This window comes from Pygocentrus nattereri, chromosome 1 (genome assembly GCF_015220715.1).
Source record: "Pygocentrus nattereri isolate fPygNat1 chromosome 1, fPygNat1.pri, whole genome shotgun sequence".
NCBI lineage: Eukaryota > Metazoa > Chordata > Actinopteri > Characiformes > Serrasalmidae > Pygocentrus > Pygocentrus nattereri.
Window position 1 is genome coordinate 21733165 of NC_051211.1, and position 27884 is coordinate 21761048.

Below are 27884 nucleotides of genomic sequence, written 5' to 3' on the forward strand. Positions count from 1 at the left end.
GTGTGTTAAACAGAGACCCTAAACCCCACCAGCAGTGTGTTAAACAGAGACCCTAAACCCCACCAGCAGTGTGTTAAACAGAGTTCCTAAACCCCACCAGCAGTGTGTTAAACAGAGACCCTAAACCCCACCAGCAGTGTGTTAAACAGAGTTCCTAAACCCCACCAGCAGTGTGTTAAACAGAGACCCTAAACCCCACCAACAGTGTGTTAAACAGAGACCCTAAACCCCACCAGCAGTGTGTTAAACAGAGTTCCTAAACCCCACCAGCAGTGTGTTAAACAGAGACCCTAAACCCCACCAGCAGTGTGTTAAACAGAGACCCTAAACCCCACCAGCAGTGTGTTAAACAGAGACCCTAAACCCCACCAGCAGTGTGTTAAACAGAGACCCTAAACCCCACCAGCAGTGTGTTAAACAGAGACCCTAAACCCCACCAACAGTGTGTTAAACAGAGTCTCTAAACCCCACCAGCAGTGTGTTAAACAGAGTTCCTAAACCCCACCAACAGTGTGTTAAACAGAGTCCCTAAACCCCACCAGCAGTGTGTTAAACAGAGACCCTAAACCCCACCAGCAGTGTGTTAAACAGACACCCTAAACCCCACCAGCAGTCTGTTAAACAGAGACCCTAAACCCCACCAACAGTGTGTTAAACAGAGACCCTAAACCCCACCAGCAGTGTGTTAAACAGACACCCTAAACCCCACCAGCAGTGTGTTAAACAGACACCCTAAACCCCACCAGCAGTGTGTTAAACAGAGTCTCTAAACCCCACCAGCAGTGTGTTAAACAGAGACCCTAAACCCCACCAGCAGTGTGTTAAACAGAGTCTCTAAACCCCACCAGCAGTGTGTTAAACAGAGTCTCTAAACCCCACCAGCAGTGTGTTAAACAGACACCCTAAACCCCACCAGCAGTGTGTTAAACAGAGTCTCTAAACCCCACCAGCAGTGTGTTAAACAGACACCCTAAACCCCACCAGCAGTGTGTTAAACAGAGTCTCTAAACCCCACCAGCAGTGTGTTAAACAGACACCCTAAACCCCACCAGCACTGTGTTAAACAGAGTCTCTAAACCCCACCAGCAGTGTGTTAAACAGACACCCTAAACCCCACCAGCAGTGTGTTAAACAGAGTCTCTAAACCCCACCAGCAGTGTGTTAAACAGACACCCTAAACCCCACCAGCAGTGTGTTAAACAGACACCCTAAACCCCACCAGCAGTGTGTTAAACAGAGTCTCTAAACCCCACCAGCAGTGTGTTAAACAGACACCCTAAACCCCACCAGCAGTGTGTTAAACAGAGTCTCTAAACCCCACCAGCAGTGTGTTAAACAGAGTCTCTAAACCCCACCAGCCTAAACAGGGTCTCTGCTAGTACGGGGTCTCCGTGCTGAGCTCGTGGTCAGAGAGTTTGACGAGTTTATTCGCGCAACAACTTCGTCAACTTCCGGTCTTTGCGGATGTTGTGCTGGGGCAGGGAGCAGTGGGAGGAAGCACGGTGAGGCGCGGGGACGGTCGCCGCTCAGAGGGCGGATTAGAGACGGAGAACGACTTCCAGCGCAGAGAGGAGCTGCTGGGGAGAGAGAGGCGACGGCGCCGGGGACAGACGGGCCCTCCTGAGTGGAGGACTGAACCGCCGAGCTGCAGCGGTGAGACAGGAGTGCTGTGTTGGGGGGAGTTGTGTTGTGCTGTGTTGGGGGGAGTTGTACTCTTGAGGGGCTGCTGGTGGGGAAGGGAAGGGGCAAAGTGGTCAACATGGAGTAGGACATGCTGCTGGACCCTAACGCTAACCAACAACTTCTGAGCGAACTGGAAACGTCGACTGTCTGAAGTCGCTGTGTGAACGAGGTGACCCAGTCTGAGTCTCAGTCTCAGTCCCAGTCTGAGTCTCAGTCTGCGAAGCGAAGTCTGCAGAGGAAAGAGTAGCAGTGAAACGTGTGAAGGAAAAGGGTCGCTATTTGAGGAGGTCGCTGTTTGAGGAGGTCGCTGGTGTAGATAAACCCGTCGCCGCTGAAGTTCCTCCTGCGTATGTCTTGTTTTAACAGCTTTTTAAAAGCAATAGTATCTTTTTCACGGTGTCATAGATTTAAATACGCAAAGTGACCGTTTCCTCCCTCTCGTTTTTGCACTATGCAGTTATTCATTTATTTTTTTCCAGTTAATTAACAGAGAGAAAAACACATTGAATTCGATTTAATTTGATTTACTCTGCAATACTCTGCATTCCTAAAGGGGAACGCCACTGATTTTTCCAAATTTCTGGGTAATTAAATGGTGAATGCGTCAACGGGGTCATTCAGAGTGGTTTGGTGTGAAATGCGTCCTTCTAGGGAAACTTTGAGAGTTAGAATTGTTCACAGTGTTGGTGAGAGAAACCACCAAAAGCTCCCTCACAGATAAATATTGCATGAAGTGATTATGAATGCTCTGCCTGATGTCTGAGACATTGTTTTGCGGTAGTTTTGTGACAAAGTTCAGGCCTAAAACATATTTTAATCATTTTATTCTACTTAATGAGTGGTGGATGGATACTAGCAGGGGGTTCTAGGGCAAAATACACACACACACACATTTTCTAAGCCGCTTCTCCCTGAGGGTCGCGCCGGTGGGGGATGCTGGAGCCTATCCCAGCGTTCACTGTGCAGAAGGCAGTATACACCCTGGACAGGTCGCCAGTCCATTACAGGGCAGACAGACAGACACAGACAGTCACTCACACACTCACACCTAGGGGCAGTGCAGCATGTCCAATTGCACGTCTTTGGACAGTGGGAGGAAACAGACACGGGGAGAACATGCAAACTCGACACAGAGAGGACCCCGGTCGCCCGGCTGGGGAATCAAACCCAGACCCCCCTTGCTGTGAAGCAACAGTGCTACCCACCGCACCACCACCATCGCCTAGGGCAAAACAGTCAAAAAAATGTTTTTTCTTTAGATTTGCCACTGTATTATGGCATCATTAACATTACATAAAACTCAGAAAGCACATTGGTGGTTTTGAATGGTAATTACAATGACTATATTTACGTGTTGTAGACATTGGGACCCCTGGTTCCTATCACTAGAAAGAAATCTGAGTCTGTAGGTTTCTCTGTAAATGAAATATTTCACACCAAAACACTCTGAATCTGTTTACATCTCAACTACTGAAATATGCAGAAATATTGGTGGAGTTCTCCTTTAAGAATCTTTCAAATAAAGACTTGCCTCAGGCCAGCTCAGGTGTGGGCAGTATGATGTTACTGTAATAAAATACGTCACATTTTGTCACACTATGCTTTTTTGAACATATGGTGGACGTCACAAGTAAGACGGTCAAGAACACAGCTGCATGTTTTATTACAAAAAGAACCGTAATTTTTTTTTTTTTGTGATCAATTTTTTATTGAAAGCATATAGGTATACATTCTATGTACCTCTTGTATACATACATACATACATACACGCACATACACACGTATGTATGTTATTGTTTCTTAACAAAAAACCATACACATAATGTATAACTGAGAATTTCTTTAACCATTTAAAACCCTCCCCCTGGCGACTCCGATGACACATCCCCCCCCCCCCCAATTCAAATTACCCAGGATCTCTCTCTATATATCAGTTAAGATATACATGCACATCTCTGTGTGTGTACACAAACACACATTCAAACATGTTACAAACATATCATAGAGAAACAAACAAATCAAAACATCTTCTCTAAACAGACAAACAAAAATATAAGTAAATAAGATCAATCACACTGCACTCTCTCTTTAGCTACACTGTATGCCATATCCCAAGCCCTCAATGTTTTAGGGCTAGCTGCATGCATTTGAGCAACAGATCTTTCCATACGAATGATATCAAGAAAGGAATTAGCCCACCTTCGCCACTCTAAAGAATGTGGTGGCTTCCACCTCGAGGCCAACATTTTCTTGGCAGCAGTGAGCCCAGCCCATAGAATACGTTTTTGCTGTAAAGACATGTCTAGGGACGAGTCGTCATTAAGCAAAAGTAACACTGGAGAATGTGGGATTGTGCTTTCAAGAATGTCGCATAAGGTAGAAGATACCTGTTTCCAAAAAATGCTTACATCAGGGCAGTCCCAATATACATGTATAAATGTCCCTGAAACGTTAAGTGTGCATAGATCGCAATTAGGAGATGTGATAATCTTCATAGAATGGCGTCTTCTAGGTGTTAAATACATCCTGTGAACAAATTTGTAATGTATTAATTGATGGTCAGGGTTTTTGGATGTTTTACATATATTTTCCCACACTGTGCTCCAACAAATCTCGTCAGTTTCAGCTGACAAATCTCTCTGCCATGTGGCCTCTACTGGAAGGGACCTCTGAGGTTCAGAAGCAAATCTATAAAGTCTTGATACTATACCCCTAGTAGGTCCCCTTACAGCCAGCAACCTATGAAGGGGGTGAGTGGGCAGGCCTGTACCCCATGGGACACCGTATGCCCTCATGGCTGACCTTAATTGCAAATACAGAAAAAAGGATGATCCAGGTAAACCATAGTCAGCTTGTAAATCACTAAAGGCACGTAGACCATTATCACTGTAAAGATCTTGCAAAACCTTAACTCCTAGTTTTTCCCACTGCGGATGTGTAAAAGGTTCATTACCCCTAAGAAGAGAAAAATTGTTAAATATTGGTGTATGTCTGTGCCATTTAAGACCTGCACGCACATGTTTCATTAAAGTATAGTAAGTTTTGAGTAGACATGACATTACTGGACCTAATCGCGGTTTTAATTTCTTCAAAGGAATATTAGCATATATTAGGTCTTGTAGTCTATGAGGTGAAGAAAGGTTTTCCTCAATCTGCCTCCAAGAGACAGATGAATTAGGGTTAAACCAAACAGTAAGAGGACGTAACACAAAGGACCAGAAGTACATCTTAAAATCTGGTAGAGCCAGCCCACCCTGTATCTTGTCTCGCTGGAGAGTAGTGAGTTTTATGCGAGGTCTTTTTTTCTTCCATACAAAATTAGAGATTAATGAGTGAAGCTTTTCCCAATATCCCTTTGGGGGTGTAAGAGGAATCATGGAGGAATAAAAATTAACACGGGGTAGTATGTCCATCTTAATTGTCGATATGCGAGATTGTAAAGAGTTTGGAAGTGTGGACCAACGTTCAAGGTCTTTCTCAACTTGACTGTAGATATTCTGGTAGTTATTCTTGACTATAGAAGAAACAGAAGGGGAAATCTCCACACCGAGATATTTAAAACTTTTGACTACTGGTATATGGGGGGGCAGGGTTGTTTGTGATGCTCTAGAATTTAAATGTATCAGTGATGACTTGGTCCAATTGATTTTATAACCAGATAATATGCTGAACCAATCAAAGGTAGACAGCAGATGTGGCAGTGAAGAATTAGCGTTACCTACATAAAGAAGAATATCATCGGCGTAAAGTGATATTCGATGTTCTGTATTGCAAAAAGTGATGGGAGACACTAAAGAATGTTGTCTAATCTTTTGGGCAAGTGGTTCAAGAGAGAGAGCGAACAATAAAGGTGACAAGGGACAGCCCTGGCGAGTCCCCCTGGAAACAGAGAATCGAGAGGAGAGAATATTGCCAGTGCTTATCATGGCTGAGGGATTTGCATAAAGGATTTTAATCATGCGGATAAATTGTGCACCTAATCCAAATCTGTACAAAGCAGTCCAAAGATAGTCCCATTCCAGTCTGTCAAATGCCTTTTCAGCATCAAGTGATAGGATTGAGCACGGGAGTTCGATATTGTTTGCCTCATGAATAATGTGCAACAAGCGACGCACATTGTCAGATGCTAAGCGGTTTTTAATGAAACCAGTCTGGTCGCTATGCACCAATTTCAGCAAATAGGCCTCCAATCGTGATGCCAGCACTTTGGCATATACTTTAACATCCCCGTTCAAGAGGGAGAGAGGTCTGTAATTACCACATTGAGTCGGGTCTTTATTCGGTTTTGGCAATACTGTAAGTATAGCCATGTTAACACTTGTGTTAAATGCATCTTTGTCTATAGCTGTGTTAATCATATTTTAACAGTGGTTGTCCTAGCACATCCCAGAAGGAAAGGTAAAGTTCTGGAGGAATTCCATCCCACCCTGGGGATTTGCCCGTCTTCATATTTACCAAAGCATTCTTCAATTCTTCTAAAGAAATGACGGCACCAAGTGAATCAGCCTCACTGCTTGATAGGGTGGGTAGATCAAGTCCTTCAAAGAAGGGCGCACATGAATTTGTATTAAGCTCAACCTCTGATTTATATAGAGTGGAATAGAAGTTTTTAAATTCAGTATTGATGTCCCGAGGGTCAGTCAGAATGTGTAGAGGTGTTTTAATAGCCATAATATTAGAGCATTTCTCCTGGTTTTTCAACCTTAACGATAATAAATGGCTTGGTCTGGCCCCATAAAAATAGTATGTTCTTCTGGTCCTATGCATCAGAAATTCTGCTCTATGTCTCAACAGTGAATTCAATTCAGATCTCACCACAGCAATTTTCCCTTGTAAAATCCCAGATTGCTTAACATGTTGCTGATTCTCAAGCTGACTAAGTGTACGCTCCAGCTCTGTTATCTTATTCATTTTACTTCTGTTAAGATGCGAGGCGAACGCAATTGAGGAGTCCCTAATACATCCCTTTATGGCGTCCCATACAAATCTAGGGTCAGTAACGGAGCCTGTATTAAGACCTATGAAGGTATTAAGTTTGTCCCTGAGGAATATACAGAATTCTTCATTTTTTAATAGTGAAGTATTAAATCGCCACCGTGGTGCTTTCATCGGCACTCCAGACAGCGTGGCATGCACAGAGACAATGCTATGGTCTGATAGGGAACAAGGTCTAATTACAGCACTATGTAATTTAGAAAATGATGCGGGGGAAGCTAACATGTAATCTATCCTAGAATAACTCTGATGTCTTGCTGAGTAAAAAGTGTACAGTTTAACTGTAGGATTAAGTACCCGGTATAAGTCTATTAGGCTAAAGGCCTGAAGGAAACCTTGGAGGTCTTTAGATGCTCTCATCTGGGTGGGTGAAGCTTGTTGGATGGATTTATCCAGTGCCAAGTTTGCAAGTGCATTCATATCTGCTCCCAGAATGAGGGAGTATTCCTGGAGTTGTAGTAAAATCGAAGTTAAATAAGGAAAGAAATCTGTCTCGTATTGGGAAGGAGCATAGACAGAAATAAAAGCCAATTTACGCCCCGATATTACTGTCTTCACATATGAAATTATACCATCTTCACTACCAAATGTTCCTAATATATTCAATGAGAGACTGCGCTTCATCACTACCAGCGAACCCCTAGTTTTGGTGTCTAAAGACGCAGATGCAGCCACATAGTAGTACTTATTTGAAAACCTGCGGGTGTCGGTTGTTCTTAAATGGGATTCCTGTATTAGGGCAATATCCACACGTTGTCTGCGCAAATGGTCCAGACAAGCTGTTCGTTTAATTTGACCATTCAAACCGTTTACATTCCAGCTAACTATGTGAAGGCTGCTCATTATAACTGCGAGAAATTATCAACTTAACTGCTATATACATTGAAACATAATAGCAAAAGTGAGAGTAAACAGTGCAAAGTACAGTAAATAAACATACCAATGAGAGAGATCCGTCCCACCCCAATTAACCATGTCGCCATATCCCCTCCCCACCTTCCCACACCAAAACCAAACTCTATTAACACAGTTACCAAAAATGTCATCTTCGTGTGATTTCCCCCTAAAGTTGGACCCGTGGTTTTTAAGTGATGTACCGTCGTCGTTCGTGTGTGGCTTCTCCCCCCACCCCAGAATTAGTTCAGAACTATATGTATATCATACCAAACTTAAATGCAATGAGCTTTCTACGTAGCCCATGTTGAAATACGAATAGAAACAGTCAGCAGACCAAAAAAAAAAAAAAAAAAGGAAGGAAATAGCATTTGTGTATGTTAATATACACACCAGCAGATGCATTTAACAATTCTAATAAACATTACAGCCACTACCAAAGTGAAAGGTCGTACAATGAGTCAATACTCGGACTCGATTACCTCAGTGATCAAATTCTATTCATTAGCGGATTCAATGAAGACCTTCGCCTCACGCGGGGAGTTAAAGATGTGGCTGGCTCCTCCGCGACATGCTTTGAGTCTCGCGAGGTAGAGAAGAAACGTGCGAAACCCTTGCTTCTGCGGAATGTCCATCCAGTCGGAGTAGGCCAGCCTGCGCTTGAAAGTGTGCGGACTGTAGTCAGGGGTGAAGCGTAAGGCTTTCCCATCGACCTCCACGATATTGCTCCGAGCTGCTTTGAGAAGCTTGTCTCTGTTGGTAAAACGGAGGAGCTTGAAGATGAGAACGCGAGGAACAGGTCTGCCGTTCGCGTCTTCCTTTGGAGCGCCCACGCGATGTGCTCGCATAATTTCGACCGAGCACAGCCCTGGAAACCAACGCGGGATAGCTTCCGTGAGGTAGGCAAGAGCATTTGCGGTTTCAGCATTTTCTGGAATGCCGTGAACTCGAATGTTAACTCTGCGCGACCTGTCTTCCATATCCGCTATTTTTTCCTCCAGTCTGGCGTGCTGTGCTTCAAGCTTGCTCACCGCTGCCGATAACTTACTATCCAACTCCGCCATGCGGTTCTCATTTTTTTTCCATGTAATCGGCTGACTTTGAGACATCAGCATGCATAGAAACAATTTCTTCACGAAGTGAGGCAACTTGCGTATCCAACAGGGTCTGAGTCTTATTTATTAGCTGCGCCACCACGTCTTCCACGAGCGTGGGGATAGCCTCCCTTATAGCATCGGCAACCGCTAGCTTAACTAGCTCAGCAAGTTCGTCGTTGTCAGAAAGACGGGTAGTTGGCTGTTTGGCGTTTGCTTTTCTGGAACTGGTTGCCATTATAGTGTGCTAAAAGCCTTCCGAAGAGAAAATAAGCTGACTTAAAGTTCAAAAATTAAATTTAAGGTATGATAATCTTCAGATTCTTGGGGGATTACGCCGAGCTCTCGTCGAAGCCTTCTACATCCCTCGCGGTGACCACGTGACTCAAGAACCGTAATTTTTTTTTAAAATAATTTTTTATTTTGCCCAGCTCTAGGTTTTTCCTTCATTTTGGGAGTGTTACTGCCTTTCATGTTCGTCTGATTTATTTTTTCTTTGTTACTGTTTTTTCTTGTTGCCAGCAAATGGAAATTAAAAGTTAGGCCATACCACCCAGGTTTGTGTAAGTATGAATGACAAGTTCCCGCCATGGAATGCCCAGCGAGGGTACAGCCACGGAAAGGCATATGGGTCTGATACACTACAGAAATGCCAAGGATTGGATAACGCTAATGATGTTTCTCCACATTGTGGAGAAGCAACAACTGATGGAAATTATGAGGAACAATCAAGAGACTTCTCCCGTACCAGTTGGCCGCAGACATCTCAGCATGAGGTATGTTGATGCTTCATTATGAATACTGAATGCTTCAAGCTGCACTGAATCTTTCCTTTATAACCCCAAATATTGTTTAATTTTAGGGGACCGACATGAGAGGCATCCAGTCTGTTGGGCATGCATCATCATACACATCTAGTGCCTCAAATGCTTTTTCTTCTGATGGCCAGGGAATTCCTTCAGGAATAGTAAATTATCCATATTACCGAGTCAGCCCACACCCCATGAGATCCAATATGGGACACATTACAGAACATTATGGAGAAGGAACTGCAAAAGAGATGAGAAAGAGAGACCATTTTATCAACGACAGTTTAGCTGCTGCATCAACCAATGCATCAAATACATTGGTTCAAGAAACGGTAAATGACAACTACAGATTATTCTTAATTGAAAGTTCTAGATCCACTTTCTTTTGAGATGAATTTGTGTTATATTTTATTTTACAGGAACTGGAAAAAAACAGCTCTTCTAACTGGACATCTGTGATTAAAGAAGCTTTAGAAATGAGTAATGGTGTAGGATTGGAACAGGATGTATCCTGTGGAACATCAGTGGTTTATGAGGAAGCACAGAGTGAGACAAGAGGAACAGAACTTCTGAAGGACCACTTTGACCCTGTAGATTGCCAAAGTCAAAATGACCATGAGAACTGCAAGACAGAAGAAATGATTGGTGCTCAAGATTCATCAGTTATTGTCTTATTTGATGGGATGAAAATCACTCCTATTAAATCAAGTCAAGATCTTCAACAGAGGGTAAGTTTTGTATTAATGAGATATTAATTGTCTTAAATTAAGCCAAATTATAGTATTTATGTGTTTGTCTTTTCCTTTTTACAGGAGGTAAATTCCTTGAATGATGGCTTTTCTGTGAATGACAAGGTACACAAAAAGACTTCTTGTGGGACAACTGAGCAGTGCTCATCACTGGGATTTTATAATACCACTGAGATTTGCTCTTTAGAGCAACATGCACCTACAAAACAGAAATCAGTTTCAGGTTTTACAATTAGATCCTGTTTGTCAGATAATTTAAGTACAATCAGAACTAATGTGGAAAAGCAGTCTGAAAATTTAGTTGAACTTGTGTCCACGGTTCCTTCTACCTCATTAGACATAACAGGGAACAGAGAGGGCACATTATCACCAGCTGTTTCCCAACTGAGACAGATTTCCAAAGAACATGCTGAGTCTTACAAAAATTACAGAAGGTATGTGGACAGCCAGACTAAGCTTTGTGAAGACTATTGTTCTAAAGGTAACAATGCAATACTCCCTAGAATTTTCAATGTGCCTGGTAAGAATTTGAAGCCCAGTATGACCCAGAGACCAATCTTTCAATCAAATGTACCAGATAATATCAGTCAGACTGGTCAGCATGAATGGGCTGGATCAGAAATGAAATTAAATTTTACTATTACAGAAAATCAAAAACCAGTTGTGGCACAAAATGAATTGGTGGTGATGGAAGAAAACTGGTCCTCAAACATAACTGAGGGAACAAATACAGATGACGGCCAAAATTTCCCCTTAAAACTTAATGTTCAAAATGAGAAGTCTAACACAGTTAGGCGGTGTGCCTTTACCGGTACCTCTGCTGAGCCAAGCTCTGTATGTTCTTCTACCCCTGTCAGTCAGCTAGAGAACTTTGTGCATAACCTTTACAAGGAGATCCTTCCTACCCCTACACTGAAATCTCTGCAGCCCTTTCACATCCGAACAGACACTACAAAGGAGACTGCAACTAAATGTGAAGATTCTGATCTACCACCTAGACAAGAGCAATCCTTAAACATGGCATCAAATGCTGAATGTACACTAACAAAACAAACTAGATCAACATCCAGAACTGCCTGCTTTGCTGTTCGAAGTCCTCAGAAGGACTTGGTGAAAAACCAAGTGAAGCCAAACAAATGGGAAAAAACAGGTAATGGTTTTAGTACTCAGGAAGCTTCTACTTTTCAAGACTCAGCTGCTGAGCCAGGAGACTTGGCCTCTGACAAAGTACCTCCCACAAAGGCAGCTGGAAAAGATTGTTTAACCTCACCAAAACCTTATAAGAAACAACCTCAACATGATTCCACGCCCTCGTTTACCTCAGAAAATGTCTCTCAAAACTCACAAAATGCTTTAAAAAAGCAGAAGACACCAAGTAAAAGAAAAGCTTTAGATGGTGAGGCATTAACTTGTCATACACAAAAGAGAACCTGTGAAATCGGTAATTACAGTCCTATAACTAACCTTGAGAACGTACCATCGGAAGGCCTTACTAAGGAAGTTAACACTACTGATGTTTCACAGTGCACAAGGGAAAAGCAAAAGAAACCAGAAAACAGTTGCGGCTCACTGAAGAAATCATCACACCTGCTGGAGGAGCAACCCCTTGGCTTATATAATGTGGTTAAGATGCCAACTGCAAAACAAGAGTGCAGTCCTATTGCTTTGACTGAAAAAGAGGAAAGTAATGCAGATCTGCCAGAAACTGCCAGAAGCCAAATTGTGTCCCAACAAGAAGATTGTCTTCCACTAATCTCAACATCTGCTGCACAGAAGTCTGTAAAAGCAAAAGCACATGCAACAAAATTTACAAACAAAACAACTAAAGATGTAACTTTGGAGGATGATCCTCTTTCCTGTGAGCCAGCAGATTCCATTTTAACCTCTGAGAATAGTGATTTACGCCCAAGGAATACCAGCATGAAATTTAAGAAAACTAAGAATTCCAAAATAAAAAACAAAACTGCGGCATTAGGCTGTGTTCATAAATGCCCAGCTCTATCAACAGACAAACTCTCATCTTTTGGTCTTTTTGAAGATGTTAACGCAACCCATGAAATTCAGAATTCAGGATCTAAAAGCTACATTAGAAGATGTTCAGATGAAGATGTTAGTATTGATGCAAAAAGCAAAGCTGATGACCAGAATTCTCTTCAGGAGCCAGTGCAGCAGAATGCAAAAGCAGATATAATAGAAACTTACGGAACACCTGATGCTTGTTTGTCCATGGATATTGTGTTTCCCAGAGAATTAGACAATACATTTCAGCTTGTGTCTGACATTAAAACTGAACCAATGGAAGTCAGAAACTATCTGAAGAAGCTAAGGAAACGAAAAACTACCTCTGAAAACCACTCTCTTGTTTGTAAGAGTACAAAAAATGTGAAGCTAGAGTCTGATATTTATCCTCAAGGCTGCCGTGATTTGCCTGTTACTCATTTTGAAAATGTGTCAGATTTTCTAGAGAAAGGAACAGTTTCAGTCAAAATAGAAGAAACCCTTGAAGATGGTTCCCCCAGTCTTGCTAAGAATGATCTTAAAATGGTTAATCTCAAGAGCATTAAAGCTCATGTTTTAAAGAGGAAAAGAGCTCGCCGCCCCTTGAGAAAGAGGAAGCTAATGAAATTAGCCAAACCATTATCGGAAGCCCTGAATACTGAAACTATAACTGCTAAAGGTTTGCAGAAAATCTCTCAAAATGTTGTTCCTGGAGATTTAATGAAGACTGATGTGAACTTTGTGAAAACACAGATGGAGTCTTCCGTGGATTCTTCTAGAAAATCATGCTGTGCAAGACAAAGTAACTCCTGTTCCAGTATCCAGACCCGTTCTACTGTCAACCTGGTGCTGGAGGACCCGTGTGAGAGTCCTGAACAGAAGCAGACAATTCTCTCTCATCCAGTAACTAGGGAGACTATGGATAATCACACTAGCATCTCTAACTGTAAAAGTTCCAGTAGTGATGGACATAAGTCACGAAGAAGACAGCCAAAGAAGCAGAGACGATCTGCACGATCAAGGACAAATACAGCGCAAACAGCCTTAATTTGCAAAGCTGAAAAAACAGAGCTTGAGAGTCCTGAACAGAAGCAGACAATCCTTTCTCATCCAGTAGCTACCAGGGAGACTGTGGATAATCACACTAGTATCTCTAACTGTAAAGGTTCCAGCAGTGCTGGGCAGAAATCACAAAGAAGACAGCCAAAGAAGCAGAGACGATCTGCACGATCAAGGACAAATGCAGCGCGAACAGCCTTAGTTTGTAAAGCTGAAAAAACAGAGCTTGAGCCTGTGAACGTTTCAAAAAGGAGTAGGTCCGTGTCTCCTGTGGAGAATAATATCCCACCCCTTCAAATCTCATATCTTTCTGCAAGTACAGCTAGTGCAGAAAATGAAACTGCAGTTGTGGAACCCACAAATCTGATGAAACAGAAGATTAGCCAGACGTGCAGGAAAAGGACATTATCAAAAATTGGGTTACAAAATTACTCTCCAGAACAGAGGGTTACTTCTAAGATGGTAAACAGTCTGCAAGCTCTTCCTGTTCATGCAAAAAAAGGAGGCAAGATGTCCAAAACGCAGTTATCAAACGTCAACATATCAAGTTTGAGATACTCCAGAAGACTGTCAAGGTTTACCCCAGGCGAAGTCAGAAGTCTTCAAAAACCTGGTAACAGTGCAGCAGATGACAGCATTTCATCAAAGTGTCATTCAGTTTTATTGTGTGAAGTGCGCCGCAAAAGCAGAAGAAGAAAAAATAGAAAGCACAATAAGAAGAAAAGTGTTCAAATCAGATCAAACACCAATGAATCTTTGCCTAAGAGTAGCTGTGATATTATGGACAACTGTCTCCTAACTTCGACATGTGAGGAAAAAGACCAAAAGACAAACGAAGATAGTTCATTGGATTCTCTTGCACTGTGTGGCCACCACCTAAAAGTATCCGAGGGAAAAGTAATACAGGTAGCAACACGCATCCTTCCCAGGACAATGAAACTCAAGCGTGAAAAGGATCAAGGTATGGTTGCAGACACAAAACTATTGGAGAATAGCTCAGAGACACTGGCTAACAATGGAGAAATGTCAGAGGAAAAATTTGGCCAGCTAAGTCTTATGTTAAAGCAACCACCTTCAATGATTCAATGTGGAGAAAGTCCAGGTGTAAAGGCAGAATTAAAAAATAAGAGGAAAATGTCAAAAAAGAAGGCTGAACAAGTTTCCAAGAGGATGGAATTGAGCCAGGAAGCAAAAGGTTTGCAACTGGATTCAAGTAAAGACTTAGGCTGCTTTGAAAGACCTCTCAAAATGGGTATAGCCAATGGGGAACAGCAATCAGCAAATGTTTTTCGTGCAGTTAGCAGCAAGATGCTACTGAGTACAGCAGTTGAAGAAGCCCACTTTGCTTTGTCCACTGCCTTATCTTCTAAGTCAGAGAACAAGGACATAAAGGGGAGAGAAAGCAAGAAAAAGACAAGATGGCATGAAAAGAAGAAAGACGCTTCCAGCACTGAATCAAATCGTGGTGATGCTTTTGAATTATCTCTGAAGTCCTCTGCTAATACCATAGGGTTCCATCCCAGCAAGATCGGTGATGCAATTTGTGATGATAACATAAAGGAAGAAAAGTATGAGAAGGTTGTGACTGATACAAGTATCAGAGCATCTGATCTGGAAGTACTAGCAAGGGATGTTACAGTTGAAAATGCTGGACTTAAGGCTGCTAGTGAGGGCACTTCACCTAATTTTGGAGATCAAAACACAGGTGGGTTTATACAGTATTTTAAAGACTTTATAGCCACTCTAAACATAGGCACATGTGCAGTAGATGATGCTGCTGAACATAAGAAAGCGGGATCCCTACCAAGAGAATTGGCAAAGAAATTTATCATCTGTAAGTACTGTGGTCAGTCTTTCCGTCATATCTCAGCATACACTGTTCATCAGCGTATTCATACTGGTGAAAAACCTTACAGATGCAAACTTTGTGGCAAGAACTTTGCTCACCTTTCCAAACTCAAATCTCATAGAAAAAACCATACACAGCCAGAAGCTCTGCGTTGCCCATGCTGCAGCAAAACATTCTCCCGAAAACAGAATTTTGTATCCCATTTTAAGATCCACTTACAGGAGACAAAACAGAAGAATGGGCCTGACAGAGACATGAAATGCAAAGATTCTGCCCCTTTAACTTCTCCCTTCAGAGATGACACAAGCCTCCTTTGTGAAATTTGTGACAAAAACTTTACCAACAAATTTATGTTAAAAATCCATATGCATATGCATGATGGAAAGAGTCTGTCCTGCACAACCTGTGGAAAGAAATTTCAGGAATATTCAAACCTTCAGGTCCATGAGAAAACCCATTGGCTTGTGAAACCATATGCCTGCTCCATTTGTGGTAAAGTGTTTAAACAACTCAAGGCACTGAAAAAGCACTCTCAGGGCCACACAGGGGAGACTCCTTTCTCCTGTTCTCACTGTGGCTGTGCTTTCCATGACCTCTCTGCACTACGAGTGCATCAGGTATTCAAGCAATGTGCTGTAAATGGAAAAATAAATGGGGGCAACTGTGACAATGAGGGCTTCCTAGTCAGTCAAGGAATTGATAGTCAAGTAAATACACCAGTTTTCTTCAAATGCCAGATATGCAAACTGCTTTGTCGAAAGTGGTGCCAGTATACTCTTCACCTGGAAACCCACACAAAAGCTCCACCGTATCTCTGCTTTACTTGTGGGCAGAGTTATGCGAAGGATTCTGACATTAGCATTCATTGTAAGATTTGCTGTCAGTCAAGCGGGGAAGAAGTGGCTTGTCGTGCATCAATTTCTGAAATCTTCTCCGGTGACACCCAAAAATATACTTCCTCTCTGAATACTTCAACCCTTAACCCTCATTCTGTAAAGAATTGCAAAACCAAAAACAATTCATTGTCAAATGAAAGTCACTCTCAGGATTCACAAGCTTCTGCTAATCTGCAATGGACAGAACGCCTTAATCCTCATGAGTTCATTGAGGCTTCATTGTTGCCTGAAACTAATGTTGCTGAGTTACCCATTCATCTGCATTCAGGTTCCCCATCACCCACACCTGAGATCACTTGTGTCTCCTTAAACGACTCTCAGGAATGCATTGAAATCTCACCAAGGCTTGGGAAATTTGAATGCCCACGTTGTGGTCAGCAATATGAACAATACAGGACTTTACATGCTCACATGCAGACACATGCCCATGGTTATAGATATGTTTGCGGACCATGTGGGCAGTCATTTGAGCGGTGGAATAGACTTTGGTTGCACCAAAGGATTCATCGTAGGAAACGCCGGTTCTATTCTTGTTCACAGTGCAACCTCCAATTTCGCTTCATTGGTTCATATAAAGGGCATATGCTGGACCATGCAGGGCAGAGACCTTTCGCTTGTCCTGTCTGTCCTGAAACCTTTGTCCATGGAGAAGCATTGCATGCTCACCAGTGTGAATTTCATCAGTTCTCAAAAATCTTACAGTGTGATGTTTGTGGAAAGACCTTCAGTAATTTGAGAAACTTGCTTAAGCACAGTCGTCTACACAATGGTGTAGTTTCTCACCAGTGTCTTGCATGCAAGCTGTCCTTCACAAACAGCAAAATCCTACAGGAACATCTGAAATCTCACCAGAATAAGCTTGGACTTCCCCTCCCTGATATTCCATCACAGCCTTTGGCATTTTTGCACAAGTGCAAGAAATGTGAGGCCTGCTTTTCAACAGGTGATCTACTCTATGCTCACCAGATTTGTCATTTCGGAGGTCAGTTGTGTCCTACTCATATCAACAAATCTACCTCGTCTGTGTTTGAGGGGAGCTCTCAACCTCACACAGAATCCCCATCTCATTCTACTACCAGGCCTCTGTTATCCACTCTTAACCTTGATACTATTCCAAATGATGAGCGCCTTTATACTTACCCCCACCCAGACAAGCTTTATGTGATGCCTAGCCTGTCAAGAACACGTCTCCCGCTCATTAATTTGGACTCCGATGAGGAGGAGAACACACAGCCAGCAAGTAGTGACCAAGCTTCTGCAAACATTAGCATGTCTGGAAGTGAAGGGCAAAGAATACCAGAAAGTACTCAAGACTTTTCTGAGACTAATACCACACATCTACCTCAGGCTTTGGAAAGCCCAGAATCTAGTCTTCAGTCTCAGTCCACTGAATGCATGCCAGCACCTTGCACAATAACCAGTAATGTTGAGAACAAAGTTAGTCACGATTCTGTGACTCAGACAGATAATTTTGTGGAAACTAGTGTGTTCCTAGAGGACCCAACCACCACTGCAAACAGAGAACAAAATGAGGAGCTGGAAGAGAGTTTTGAATGTGCTGACTGTTCCTATAGGGCAAACAGTCTTCTGGGATTACATGAACACTATTTTTTACATGCTTTTGGGAATTAGTTACCTACACAACTTCCTCAGACAGATGAGAGTAGTTGTATGTTAGCAGTATTGTTCATATGCCACTTTTGGTTGGAAATGCAGCCTACTGTAGGAAAACGGGATGTCTTGTTTTTTCAGTAGGGGCAGTATTGAGTTGCTGAACCTTAGCAAGTATCTTTCAAAACGGAAATCGGTCATGTTTTGTGCTAAATAAGGTTTCCATATTTATTTATGGATCTTAGCATGCATTACGAAACACCTTTTAATCTGACACAGGACATGTTTTACTCTCGTATGGTTAAACACAAAACAATGTAATTCACTTTTACAAGCATATGGCTTTATTATGCAGAGCTAGGGCTTAACGATTTGTGTAAAATAACTAGTTGTGATTTGTCCGATCATTATTGTGATTGCTATTGAAATATTTTTTTCCTGCTAAATTAAACTCCTGGCCTTTTTTCCCGCAGCTAAAAAAAACTGCACATCAATTTATGCCAGCTTGAACGCTGAATGTAGTGTGCCAGTCGAAGCTCTGTGTTGTTAAGGTTAAATTTGTCCACTTAAGACGATTGTGAATAACATAGGATATAATTGCAATTGCAACCCTTGCAATTTGGAAATGGTACCTTTTTCAAATTTAGTTTCGATATAAAATTTATCGTTTAGCCCTGTGTAGAACTTTGTGCCTCACTACTGTGTGATGTCTTAACCCAGTGTGTTCTTAAAACATGAAGTGCATTATCAGTTTCAGTACTGAGCAGTTTTAACCTGTGCCTTCACAAAGTTTATCTTGAAGTGATACATTTAAGAAACGGTCTACATAGTTCTACAGTCTGTTTGCATATCGTGACTCTTATTGTAGTCAATGGACCTGTAAATATTGTCACAAACCTGCACTAGAAAACCTTTACTAAAAAGTTAGTTTGTATTAGTTTTTTATACTTTTTTTTCCTTCTTAACACTTTATGGGTGAATACTGTATCAGTAATATAACTTTAGCCATTTATGGATAAATGGATAGAAGCAGGGAAAGTTCATGCAAGATAAAATGGACACAAGCATTGCTGTAGTTTGGAGTTTGTTTATATGTACTGTACATGATCATTTTGGGAACACTGACAGCTTTCTTTGAAAATTCTATACAGTAGGTTTATTTTTCAAGAAAAACATTTAAAAATTTTCTGAAACAAACTCTTTTACAATGTTTTTTTAAAGGCCTTTAATAAAACCCTATCTGTAATACCCAGTACTCTCAGTTCATGAGTTTGTGACTATTCTGTGGAAAAGCTGATATTTTCTATTGTCAGAATAGAAATCCAGGGGAAAGTAAAAAGGAGCAATGAGGAATATCATTATTCTTAAACTGAACCTTTAATGGCAATAAGAAAAAAGAAAAAGTAAACAAAAAGTCAGCTGTTAACATAAAGAGAGAGCAAGCGACCACAAAAGGAACAAAAGTAGTTAGCAAGCTATGTGTGAATTTGAGGTACCAGCTTTGCTAGACAATTTCTGAGAAAACTGGTATCCATCCAAATTTTACAATGTTTAGTGCCCCAGTCTTCATTCATTCTAGAGCCTGTCACTATAGAGGCTTGTATGCTGCAACATACGGGGCTCACTGTTTTTTGTTCAGAGGGGATTTTTTTTTCTCTTTTTATTTTTCCATCAAATAGGTTGTCTATCAATAACGTTTGGTTACAACATTTTATTTCTTCTTTTCCTCATCTTTTTTGCCATCTTGTTTCGTTCCGCTCTGAGAAGCCAAAGAGCCCATGGCATTGCGGATGGCCTCGTTGTTGGGGTCCACACCCGGAAGATTCTCCAGTACACTTTGGAGGAATTCTGGATCCTGCATTACATCATAGTCATCCTCTTCCTGATGGCAGCAGAAAGATATTTAGTGATCAAAGATGAAATTTCAAATTAGAGCGGAAATTAGAATTTGTCCAACAAGAAACATTTGTCATGTTATTTTACCTTTGCCGATTCAGCCGTGTCCATTGGAGCTCCTGTGTCCATTGATTCACCAAATTCTGTATTAACAAATAAGAAAAGACTCAATCACGGACAGCATGTCCCATCAGAAATTCCACTTGTCAAGCATAACAGTCAACATGAATATTAAACCAGCAGGCAAGATTAAAGTTGGAGGTAAACTTTGCAGGGGGTAGATTAGCTGGGCTCTCTGCCTAGGAGTGTGGGGGGAGGGCTGATGTCAACAAAATTGTCAAACTAACCTCCACCAGCCAGGGACATCTGCATGGCATAGGCAATCTGCTCCTCCTCAGTCATGCTGCTGAAGTCTGGTAGTGATGCCACACCCGTCTCCGGCTGGGACACAGACATCTTCAGCAGAGCATCCTCCGACTCTGAAAAAACATGCACAAATATATGAATGAGCCACTCAAATATCGCAAAGCAAGTCACAAAATGGAGATTCCATCAGCACAAAGAAACTCACTCCTGACATCAGAATTAAAACACTGAATGCAGACTCATGAAAAGCTGTTATGAATGACTAAGAGCTTAAACTTACACACCTGACTTGCCAGTCAAAGCAATCACTGGCTACAAGGTGTCTGCACAGGTTCAATTACACTGGCAGCTCAAATATGAACTCCACAAAGTTTTTCATCATATGCCATATTCTGTAGCATTGCAATGTATCCCACAGCCTCATCAGTTTAAAAAAAATTGTGTTGGATGAATGAAAACAAAAAATTACTTACATTATTCAAAGATTCAAACTATGAAGAAACCCCCTCAATTCCTTAACTAATCCTGAGTGTTTGCCCAGCCAATGATCTTATAAAATACACTCTAGCTAGTATTATGTAACTTTGATCAACAACCCTGATTAAATATCAATATATCGTTATTAATAACAATTTAATTAAATGTCTCGAGGGATGGAAAATCGATGTGATGGAGTAAAAAAGTAGTGTTTAGATAGTCAGGTAGGCATATTATTATTTTTATCTTTTAGCTTGTTGTCCTCATCTGGCGAATCATTTCTGTTGTTTGAGTAATCAATCCTCTCCATTGTGGAGATGATTTAAAAGGCAGTTACCACAGTTACTCGGTTGCAAGACATTCCTAGCAGTAACATTATGTATTTGGCTTTAAAGCATCGACACAAAACACCAGTTGTAGTTTTTCCACAAGTTCATTCCACCTTTACAATATGTCATGAGAGGGGGGTTTCCTGGTCTTTACATTGAAAAATCATACTCTAGAGACTTCTGTGGGTCTGCTGTAGGATGAGATGTTTTTAAGAGATGTGGTTTTTCCATTTTGGCCAGACTGACCCTTTTATTTAAATGCAACAGGAAATTCAATTATTAAAAAGCTAATTTTTCCTTTGGATCCTTACCATCAGCAGTAGGGGTGGGAATGCCTGCCTCAGCTGCTGACTGGGCAGCAGCCCTGCGCGCCTCCTCCTCCTGCCGCTGTCTCTGCTCCTCCATAGATACACGGAGAGCCTGGGGAGAGAAGGAAAATAAAACACAAGGTTGTCATGTAAGATTTCTTGAAACGATTTAAACACAGGCTATTTAATATGAACAGACATTTTATTACCAGAAGCGTAACTGCTATGGTTGTGTTTGATTTCATCCCAAGGCTTCCTAGTTTCATCCTAGATTTCATCCCTAGTCAGAACTCAACTATATTCTGACAAACTGTTAAAGCTCGTTTTCCTGTCTGTCTTCTGTTCAAACCCAAACATTGCTTTGAACACTATTCTGTTGTTTAAGAAATGCCACCTTTAAGTGAGGGACACAAAAACAGGCTCCAGGTGGTCATCAGTTATTTGGAATCTACATACACACTCATGTCATCTCACCAGAGCAAGCTCGGGGTCGGCACTGGGATCCACTCCAAACTCAAAGTCGCTGGCGCCCAAACCCATCATGGTTCCACCCTCACCCGCCAGGATTGGGGAGGAGAGTAGAGCATCTGCTAGACTGGGTCCAGGGGGCACAGTGACCAGATGAGAGCCTGTGCCCTCCTTTCCGTTTAGAGTGTTCACAAATGCAGTCAACTTCTCAGTGTTCACCTCCTATGGAATGAGGACAAGTGAGAACAACAAGGATGAAGCATAATTTAAAAATCAATTAATTTAAAAATTCAACAAATGGTAAAAAAAAAATGCAAAATTCAAAACAGGGCGGAGTGATTAATAAAGCCTAGAAAAAAAACAGCTCTCAAATAAATAAATAAATTAAAATATTAGTTATTCTTAAAGAAGCATACCAGACCAATAAGTATTTTGATGTGAACACTTAACTAATAGGGCATGGCTATCATTAAAAATGTTTCAGTATCAATACCAACTCTGATATCGACTGCTGAACCCATTTACTTTTTCAATACAATAAAAACTGTGGCTTAAACCAGAAAGAAGTACGTGGTGGTGGGAGCGGGTATATTTATTAACTGCACCAGATTATAGACTAATCAGGAAATACCTGACTAAGAACATATGACATTTTAGACAGCCAGTTATCGGTCTGTTGGCTCACAGATGCCAGGATTGACTGCTTATCGCTGTTATCAGAAGAAAACCTTGCATCTCCATTTTTATCATTTTTCTGGCAAATTGTCTGTTGGCCTTCTTATGATGTGTAAATCTCATGAAGAATGGATCCAAAGAAACGGCCCAAAATGGCTTGGAAAAAAGTCTGGTTCCATTGAATTACATTAAAAGTAGAATATTTTCTTTACAGAAAAAAAGTTACCATTTTGGAGATTTAAGCTTTTCTTCTACAACAGTGTTATGTACACTCACCGGCCACTTTATTAGGTGTTTATAACCTTTATAACCTGTTCAGTTGCTTGTTAACACAAATAGCTAAATCGGCCAATCACATGGCCGCAACTCAATGCATTTAGGCATGCAGAGGTGGTCAAGACCACTTGCTGAAGTGCAAATCGAGCATCAGAATGGGGAAAAAAGGTGATTTAAGGGACTTTGAACGCGGCGTGGTTGTTGGTGCCAGATGGGCTGTTCTGAGTATTTCAGAAACTGCTGATCTACTGGGATTTTCACACACAACCATCTGGGTTTACAGAGAACGGTCCGAAAAAGAGGAAATATCCGGTGAGCGGCAGTTATGTGGACGAAAATGCCTTGTTGATGTGAGAGGTCAGAGGAGAATGGGCAGACTGGTTCCAGATGATAGAAAGACAACAGGAACTCAAATAACCAACCAACATCTCTGAGCTTCAACACCTTGTTGAAAGTACAACCCCAATTCCAATGAAGTTGGGATGTTGTGTAAAACAGAAATAAAAACAGAATACGATGATTTGCAAATCCTTTTCAACCTACATTCAATTGAATACACTACAAAGACAAATAAAAATATTTAATGTTCAAACGGATGAACTTTATTGCCTTTCAGGGATGCTCCCTTTATACCCAATCATGACACTCACCTGTTTCCAATTAACCTGTGGAATGTTCCAAACAGGTGCTTACTGAGCATTCCTCAACTTTCCCAATCTTTTCTTGCCCCTGTCCCAACTTCTTTGGAATGTTTTGCAAGCATCAAATTCAAAAGTGAATATTTACAAAAAACAAAGCTTATCAGTTTGAATATTAACTATCTTCTCTTTGTAGTGTATTCAACTGAATATGGGTTGAAAAGGATTTGCAAATCGTTGTATTTTGTTTTTATTTATGTTTTACACAACATCCCAACTTCATTGGAATTGGGGTTGTATGACACGAAAAATTAAGGCAGTTCTGAAGGCAATGAAACCTAATAAAGTGGCCGGTGAGTGTATATTTGGTACTGAATAACAATTTTTTGATGCTTTGTGGTAAGTAATGATACAATCATGATCATCATTTTAATGTTTTGTTCTTTATGACCTGTAACCTGTTGCATATGGAAGTAATACGTAAAATACAGCATACCGTTGGAATAGGACTTGCCGTTATGACAGAACATTGTTGGCTGTTTAATCCAAGTTTGTGCCCATCACTATTGAGCAAACTCAATCTGATGCATATAGAAACCACTTTAATGAACAGCCAGGCCATTGTAAGCTTTATAACCTAATAAAAGGGCTTTCTTGTGCTGATTACTGTAAACACTGCTCAACTTCAGAATTAGTTACACAAATTCCACACGTATAATCAATGCAAAAAGAAAAAACAGTCACCTCCTCTCCAAAATTAATCACATCCACGTTGACCTTCTCTTTCTTCAACCGTTTTGCCAGTTTCACCAGCTGTGAAAGGGATATATTGGAAATTAGAAAAGCAAGGTAACTGCTCACATGCAAAGCAAGAACAAGAACAGTGGCACTAAAATCAGCATATTATATACATATGTAAAATCTGTAACGTAACACTGTTGGACCTGGAAAACCCCCAGCACTGAACATGTGTTTTCCTGCCAGTGCTTCAACTCCGGAAGAGCAGGTGTGTTGGGAGCAGGAAAAACAAACTAAAATGGGCAGTGCAGGGAGTCCTCCAAGTCAAGAACAACAACTGGCATAATACACACACTTACATCCTTCTCATTGTCCTCTACTGGGCTGCCCACAAAAGCAATGATCCTCATCTTGTGGTTCTTGCCCTGTCTGTGCTTCAATGCCAGCTGTAAAGACCCATACACACAGAGAAGCGCCATGAGCAGGTTATTATGTGCATAAGACATGCAGCATATATGAAATTAATGTAGCCCAGTGTAGGTCAGGGGTGCCTGATGCTAGTACAGAAATCACCCTGCAGAGTTTAGCTCCAACCCTAATCTAGCACACCTGATCCAGGTAATCAAGGCTTGCAGGGGTATCTGACTATATAAAGCAGGTGTGCTGGATCTGAACTCTCCAGGGTGGCAGGCCTCCAGACCAGGATTGAGCATCCCCTGACGTAGGTCATACTCACATGGGCTATTCTAATGCCAGTACAAAAGCTGATCTTTCCACGGGGCTGAACGGCATGCAGTTTGGAGAGGATGCGCCCCGTGTCCGGTGTAAGAGTAGTCAGGACCTCACAGTTGCTGCGCTCACAAATACATTCAAATAATAGATCGTTATAAGACAAATCAACAATCACTACTACACAGCATGGCTAATGTTAATAATGCACTCACTTGGCCATTGTGATGAGTCCCACATTATTCTCCGGATTGCTGCGGGTCTTGGAGTGACAAACGATATTGACGGCATCTTGCTGTGCCTGTAGTCGGGTGGGCAGAAAATCGCCATTCCTCATGTACTCGCTGTTGTCCACACTGAAAAACAAGAATAACATGGATGAGAATAGTCAAAGCATGTATTGAACCTTTTAGGCCATTAATGTTTGTTACACTACATTCGCACTTCAAAGCAACATGTTTGGTTCAGCCTCTGGAGATGCAAACGAGAGTCTCAGCTTTGCCGTTTCTCATGACTAGAATTCTGAATAGTGGCATTCCAGCCTAAAAACTACAATTCATGTCATTGGTCATATTATGCAGAGTTCTGTAGCACAGCCTTGTATCTCTCAGCTTCATCGGTTTGGAAGAATTCACAATTTGATAGTTTACTCATTACAACGCTCAGCAAGTATTACGTACTGATTCCATATGGAATCAATCACTGCAGTGTCAATCAATCCTGATTGACCATCAGAAATGGGCTTATGCAGGGGAAAACTTGCCCCGTATCAAGTGCATCAGTGTTAACATTTTTGTTTTAAAATGGGAAAACCATCAAAAATAAAACAAAGAGGACAAATGTGCCCCATATCGGGCCATTGCCTATATACAGATTTAATAAACAAGTGTTACTGTGTTTGTGATTGAAATGTGCTCAGCTCTAGCTGTCCTGATCCTGAGGTAGTCAAACATGCATTGTGATTAGATGCGTGTGCATGTGTAAAGATGATCAGGCCAGTGTGGTGATGGGAAAGATTGAATAAAATATTCCTGATTAGTAATCAATAAACTAAACACTGGCTCACTAGAGACCCCTCCTAATAAGGTAATACAGGGAAGCAGACTATGGACTGTGTGCAGTAGACTCTCTTAAAGGGAACGAGTTTCTGGGCCCACAGAAGGGAGCTGTGCCAGATGACAGCTGAAGTTATAGCTGAGGTTCACTCTTGCATGTACATGGAGGGTTGTGCAAAAGGGCCCTGCAAGGAGAGAACAATCCAGTGAAAGTCAGACCAGAGTGGGTTTTAAATAAAAAAAACAAAACAAAAACAAACAAAAAAACCCCACATCATCCTATGCGTTTGGTTTTAAAGGTTACAAAAAAAAAAGTGTAAGGACATGATGGGGACTAAAATGGTACGGAATTGTGTAAATAGGGTGAAGAGATTGCCTCATCGCCCCAGAGGGGAATGAAAAGGGATGTTTAGAGATATTATTTGCATTGTGATTGACCAGGAGCTACGTTACCTTTATTCCACAAGAACTCAGCGGCTGAAGTCTTTGTTCATTATTCTTTGATTCTTTTGAAGTCATTAGATGACAGACAGTTATTATCTGCACTGTTGCCCTAATATTAGAGTTACTTATAAATGACCAGACCCTGGAAAGAGATTTCTTGGTTGCGACAGTGGTTACATTTGTGGTGTAACGTGAGTGTCAGAACATACATTTAGACGTAGACCTATGAATGCAAAAGCCTAAAAGCTGTTTGCCGCCTGTGGAGCTGCCTGGCATTTGAACTTTTCCTTTAGACTGTGCTTCAGTTAGTAGGCCTCACCAGACCAGCCCGATTGAAATTTTAAATACTGCATGGGGAAAGGAGCTTGATCAATATCTGGATGCAGAAGCTACATATGAAAAAGGCAAGTGCGCAGATGCTGCATTCAGACTGGATGATGATCGGATGTCAATGTCAACCCCGCTGAACAAAAGAATTAGAACCGTCCGAATTACAACCTGATGGTTTGGCTGAGGTTTAAGTGTTACTATTACAGACCACTAGTTTCTAATAGGACAGCTTTAGATCCTATTAGGAAACCACCTGGAATCAGTCCATCAGGACAACACTGAACACCATTAGTGCGGCCAAGAACAAAGAGAAAATTTTAAAAAGTAATAATTAAAAACTCCCTAAAAACAGCAGCTGTTCTCACCACTGTAGTAAGTGGTGAATGTGTCGCTTTGTCTGCAGTATCACTTTAATAATTAAAGTGAAAGTGCAATCTGGCCCCAGTTCCACACTACATGTCCAATTGTTTGTGGACACTACTTGTAATCCTACAACAGTTCTTGGCACAAACGCCGAATCTGTGAGATTTTCATCAAATGAGGCTGAACTTGGCTTCCTACTCGCCCGCTCCTTGTCAGAATTTACCCGTTCCACCTTAAATGGCGCAGCAGTTACATCCTACGCCATTTAAGGTGGAACGGGAAAATTCGGGTTTGTGCCACGTTAGCTGAATCATGTTAGCTCCCATGGCAGTTAGCTTACTGAGAACGAGCCAGCTGGTTTCTCGAAAATCTTCTTGCGCCAAACATTAAAGAGCAAACGGCTCTTTCAGAGACTTAAACGACGAACCGGCCAGGACGCCCTGCGCGAACAACGCGTTAACTTCACCCCACGGCGAGCTAACGCAGCCAGCCCACCGACAGCCCGCTGAACGGTAGGACACCCGGCTTGTGAACGCTAAGGTCACGCACTTTCCACGTTGTTCAGTCAGACGTTGAACTGCCGACAGAAGAACGAGTAAAGCGGAGTGGAGGAGCTCGTCCTCGCCGGCCTGCCGGGGAGCTAACCGGCGGCGTTGGGCTACACGTCCAGCGTTCGGGCTGCTAGCTAACGGCAATTAGCCACCACAAAACCTCCACAGACACACGCCGCAGCTAGAAACCCGGCATGGTTCATCGGGCATATCGACCACTTTCGTCGTTGCTACATTTCTGGGCTTCTGCCCCTGGTCAGAAGTCCGTTTTTCGGCGGGTGGTGAAGGTTTGTCGGTCCGGACGGGGAATAATGACTCAGGAGAATCAGGAGACTCGCCGGCCTGCATTGTTCCGCTGCCTGCACCTCCACACATCGCCTCCCGTACATTAGCACACCGAACCAAAGCCAAGCTCATCAACAATGACCTCCAAACGTTAAACAGACATGCAAAGAGTAAAAACTGGACCAAGGCGTTTGTTTATTTCTTACCAGACCATAGTACTTTCAAGCACCATCTTGGAAACTTTCTACTCCTCTACAGCGCCGTCGCCGATTGGTCTAACCCGCGATATTCATAACGGAGCAGCGGATTGGCTGCTGAG

General features: G+C 41.8%; 2 protein-coding genes across 3 annotated transcripts; one reads left to right on the top strand and one right to left on the bottom strand.

Moving 5' to 3' along the window:
* Positions 1-1478: 1478 nt before the first annotated feature.
* si:ch73-347e22.4 lies at positions 1479-18892 on the top strand. 2 transcript variants are annotated; one of them, XM_037532628.1, is made up of 5 exons: positions 1479-1653; positions 9189-9442; positions 9529-9807; positions 9895-10203; positions 10288-18892. In XM_037532628.1, the coding sequence occupies exons 2-5, from the start codon at positions 9236-9238 to the stop codon at positions 17656-17658; spliced, it is 8166 nt and encodes a 2721-aa protein (XP_037388525.1). In that variant the 5' UTR covers positions 1479-1653; positions 9189-9235; the 3' UTR covers positions 17659-18892. The 2 variants fall into 2 exon arrangements, with proteins under 2 accessions (XP_037388525.1, XP_017580196.2); XM_017724707.2 differs by lacking the exon at positions 1479-1653 and adding an exon at positions 6060-6205.
* psmd4a (proteasome 26S subunit, non-ATPase 4a) lies at positions 18709-27882 on the bottom strand. Its single transcript, XM_017724708.2, has 10 exons — positions 27772-27882; positions 24753-24893; positions 24545-24659; positions 24168-24254; positions 23815-23883; positions 21488-21703; positions 21017-21125; positions 19881-20012; positions 19621-19676; positions 18709-19519 (listed from the first exon to the last, which is right to left on the bottom strand). The coding sequence occupies exons 1-10, from the start codon at positions 27795-27797 to the stop codon at positions 19349-19351; spliced, it is 1122 nt and encodes a 373-aa protein (XP_017580197.1). The 5' UTR covers positions 27798-27882; the 3' UTR covers positions 18709-19348.
* Between the last annotated feature and the right edge of the window lie 2 nt (positions 27883-27884).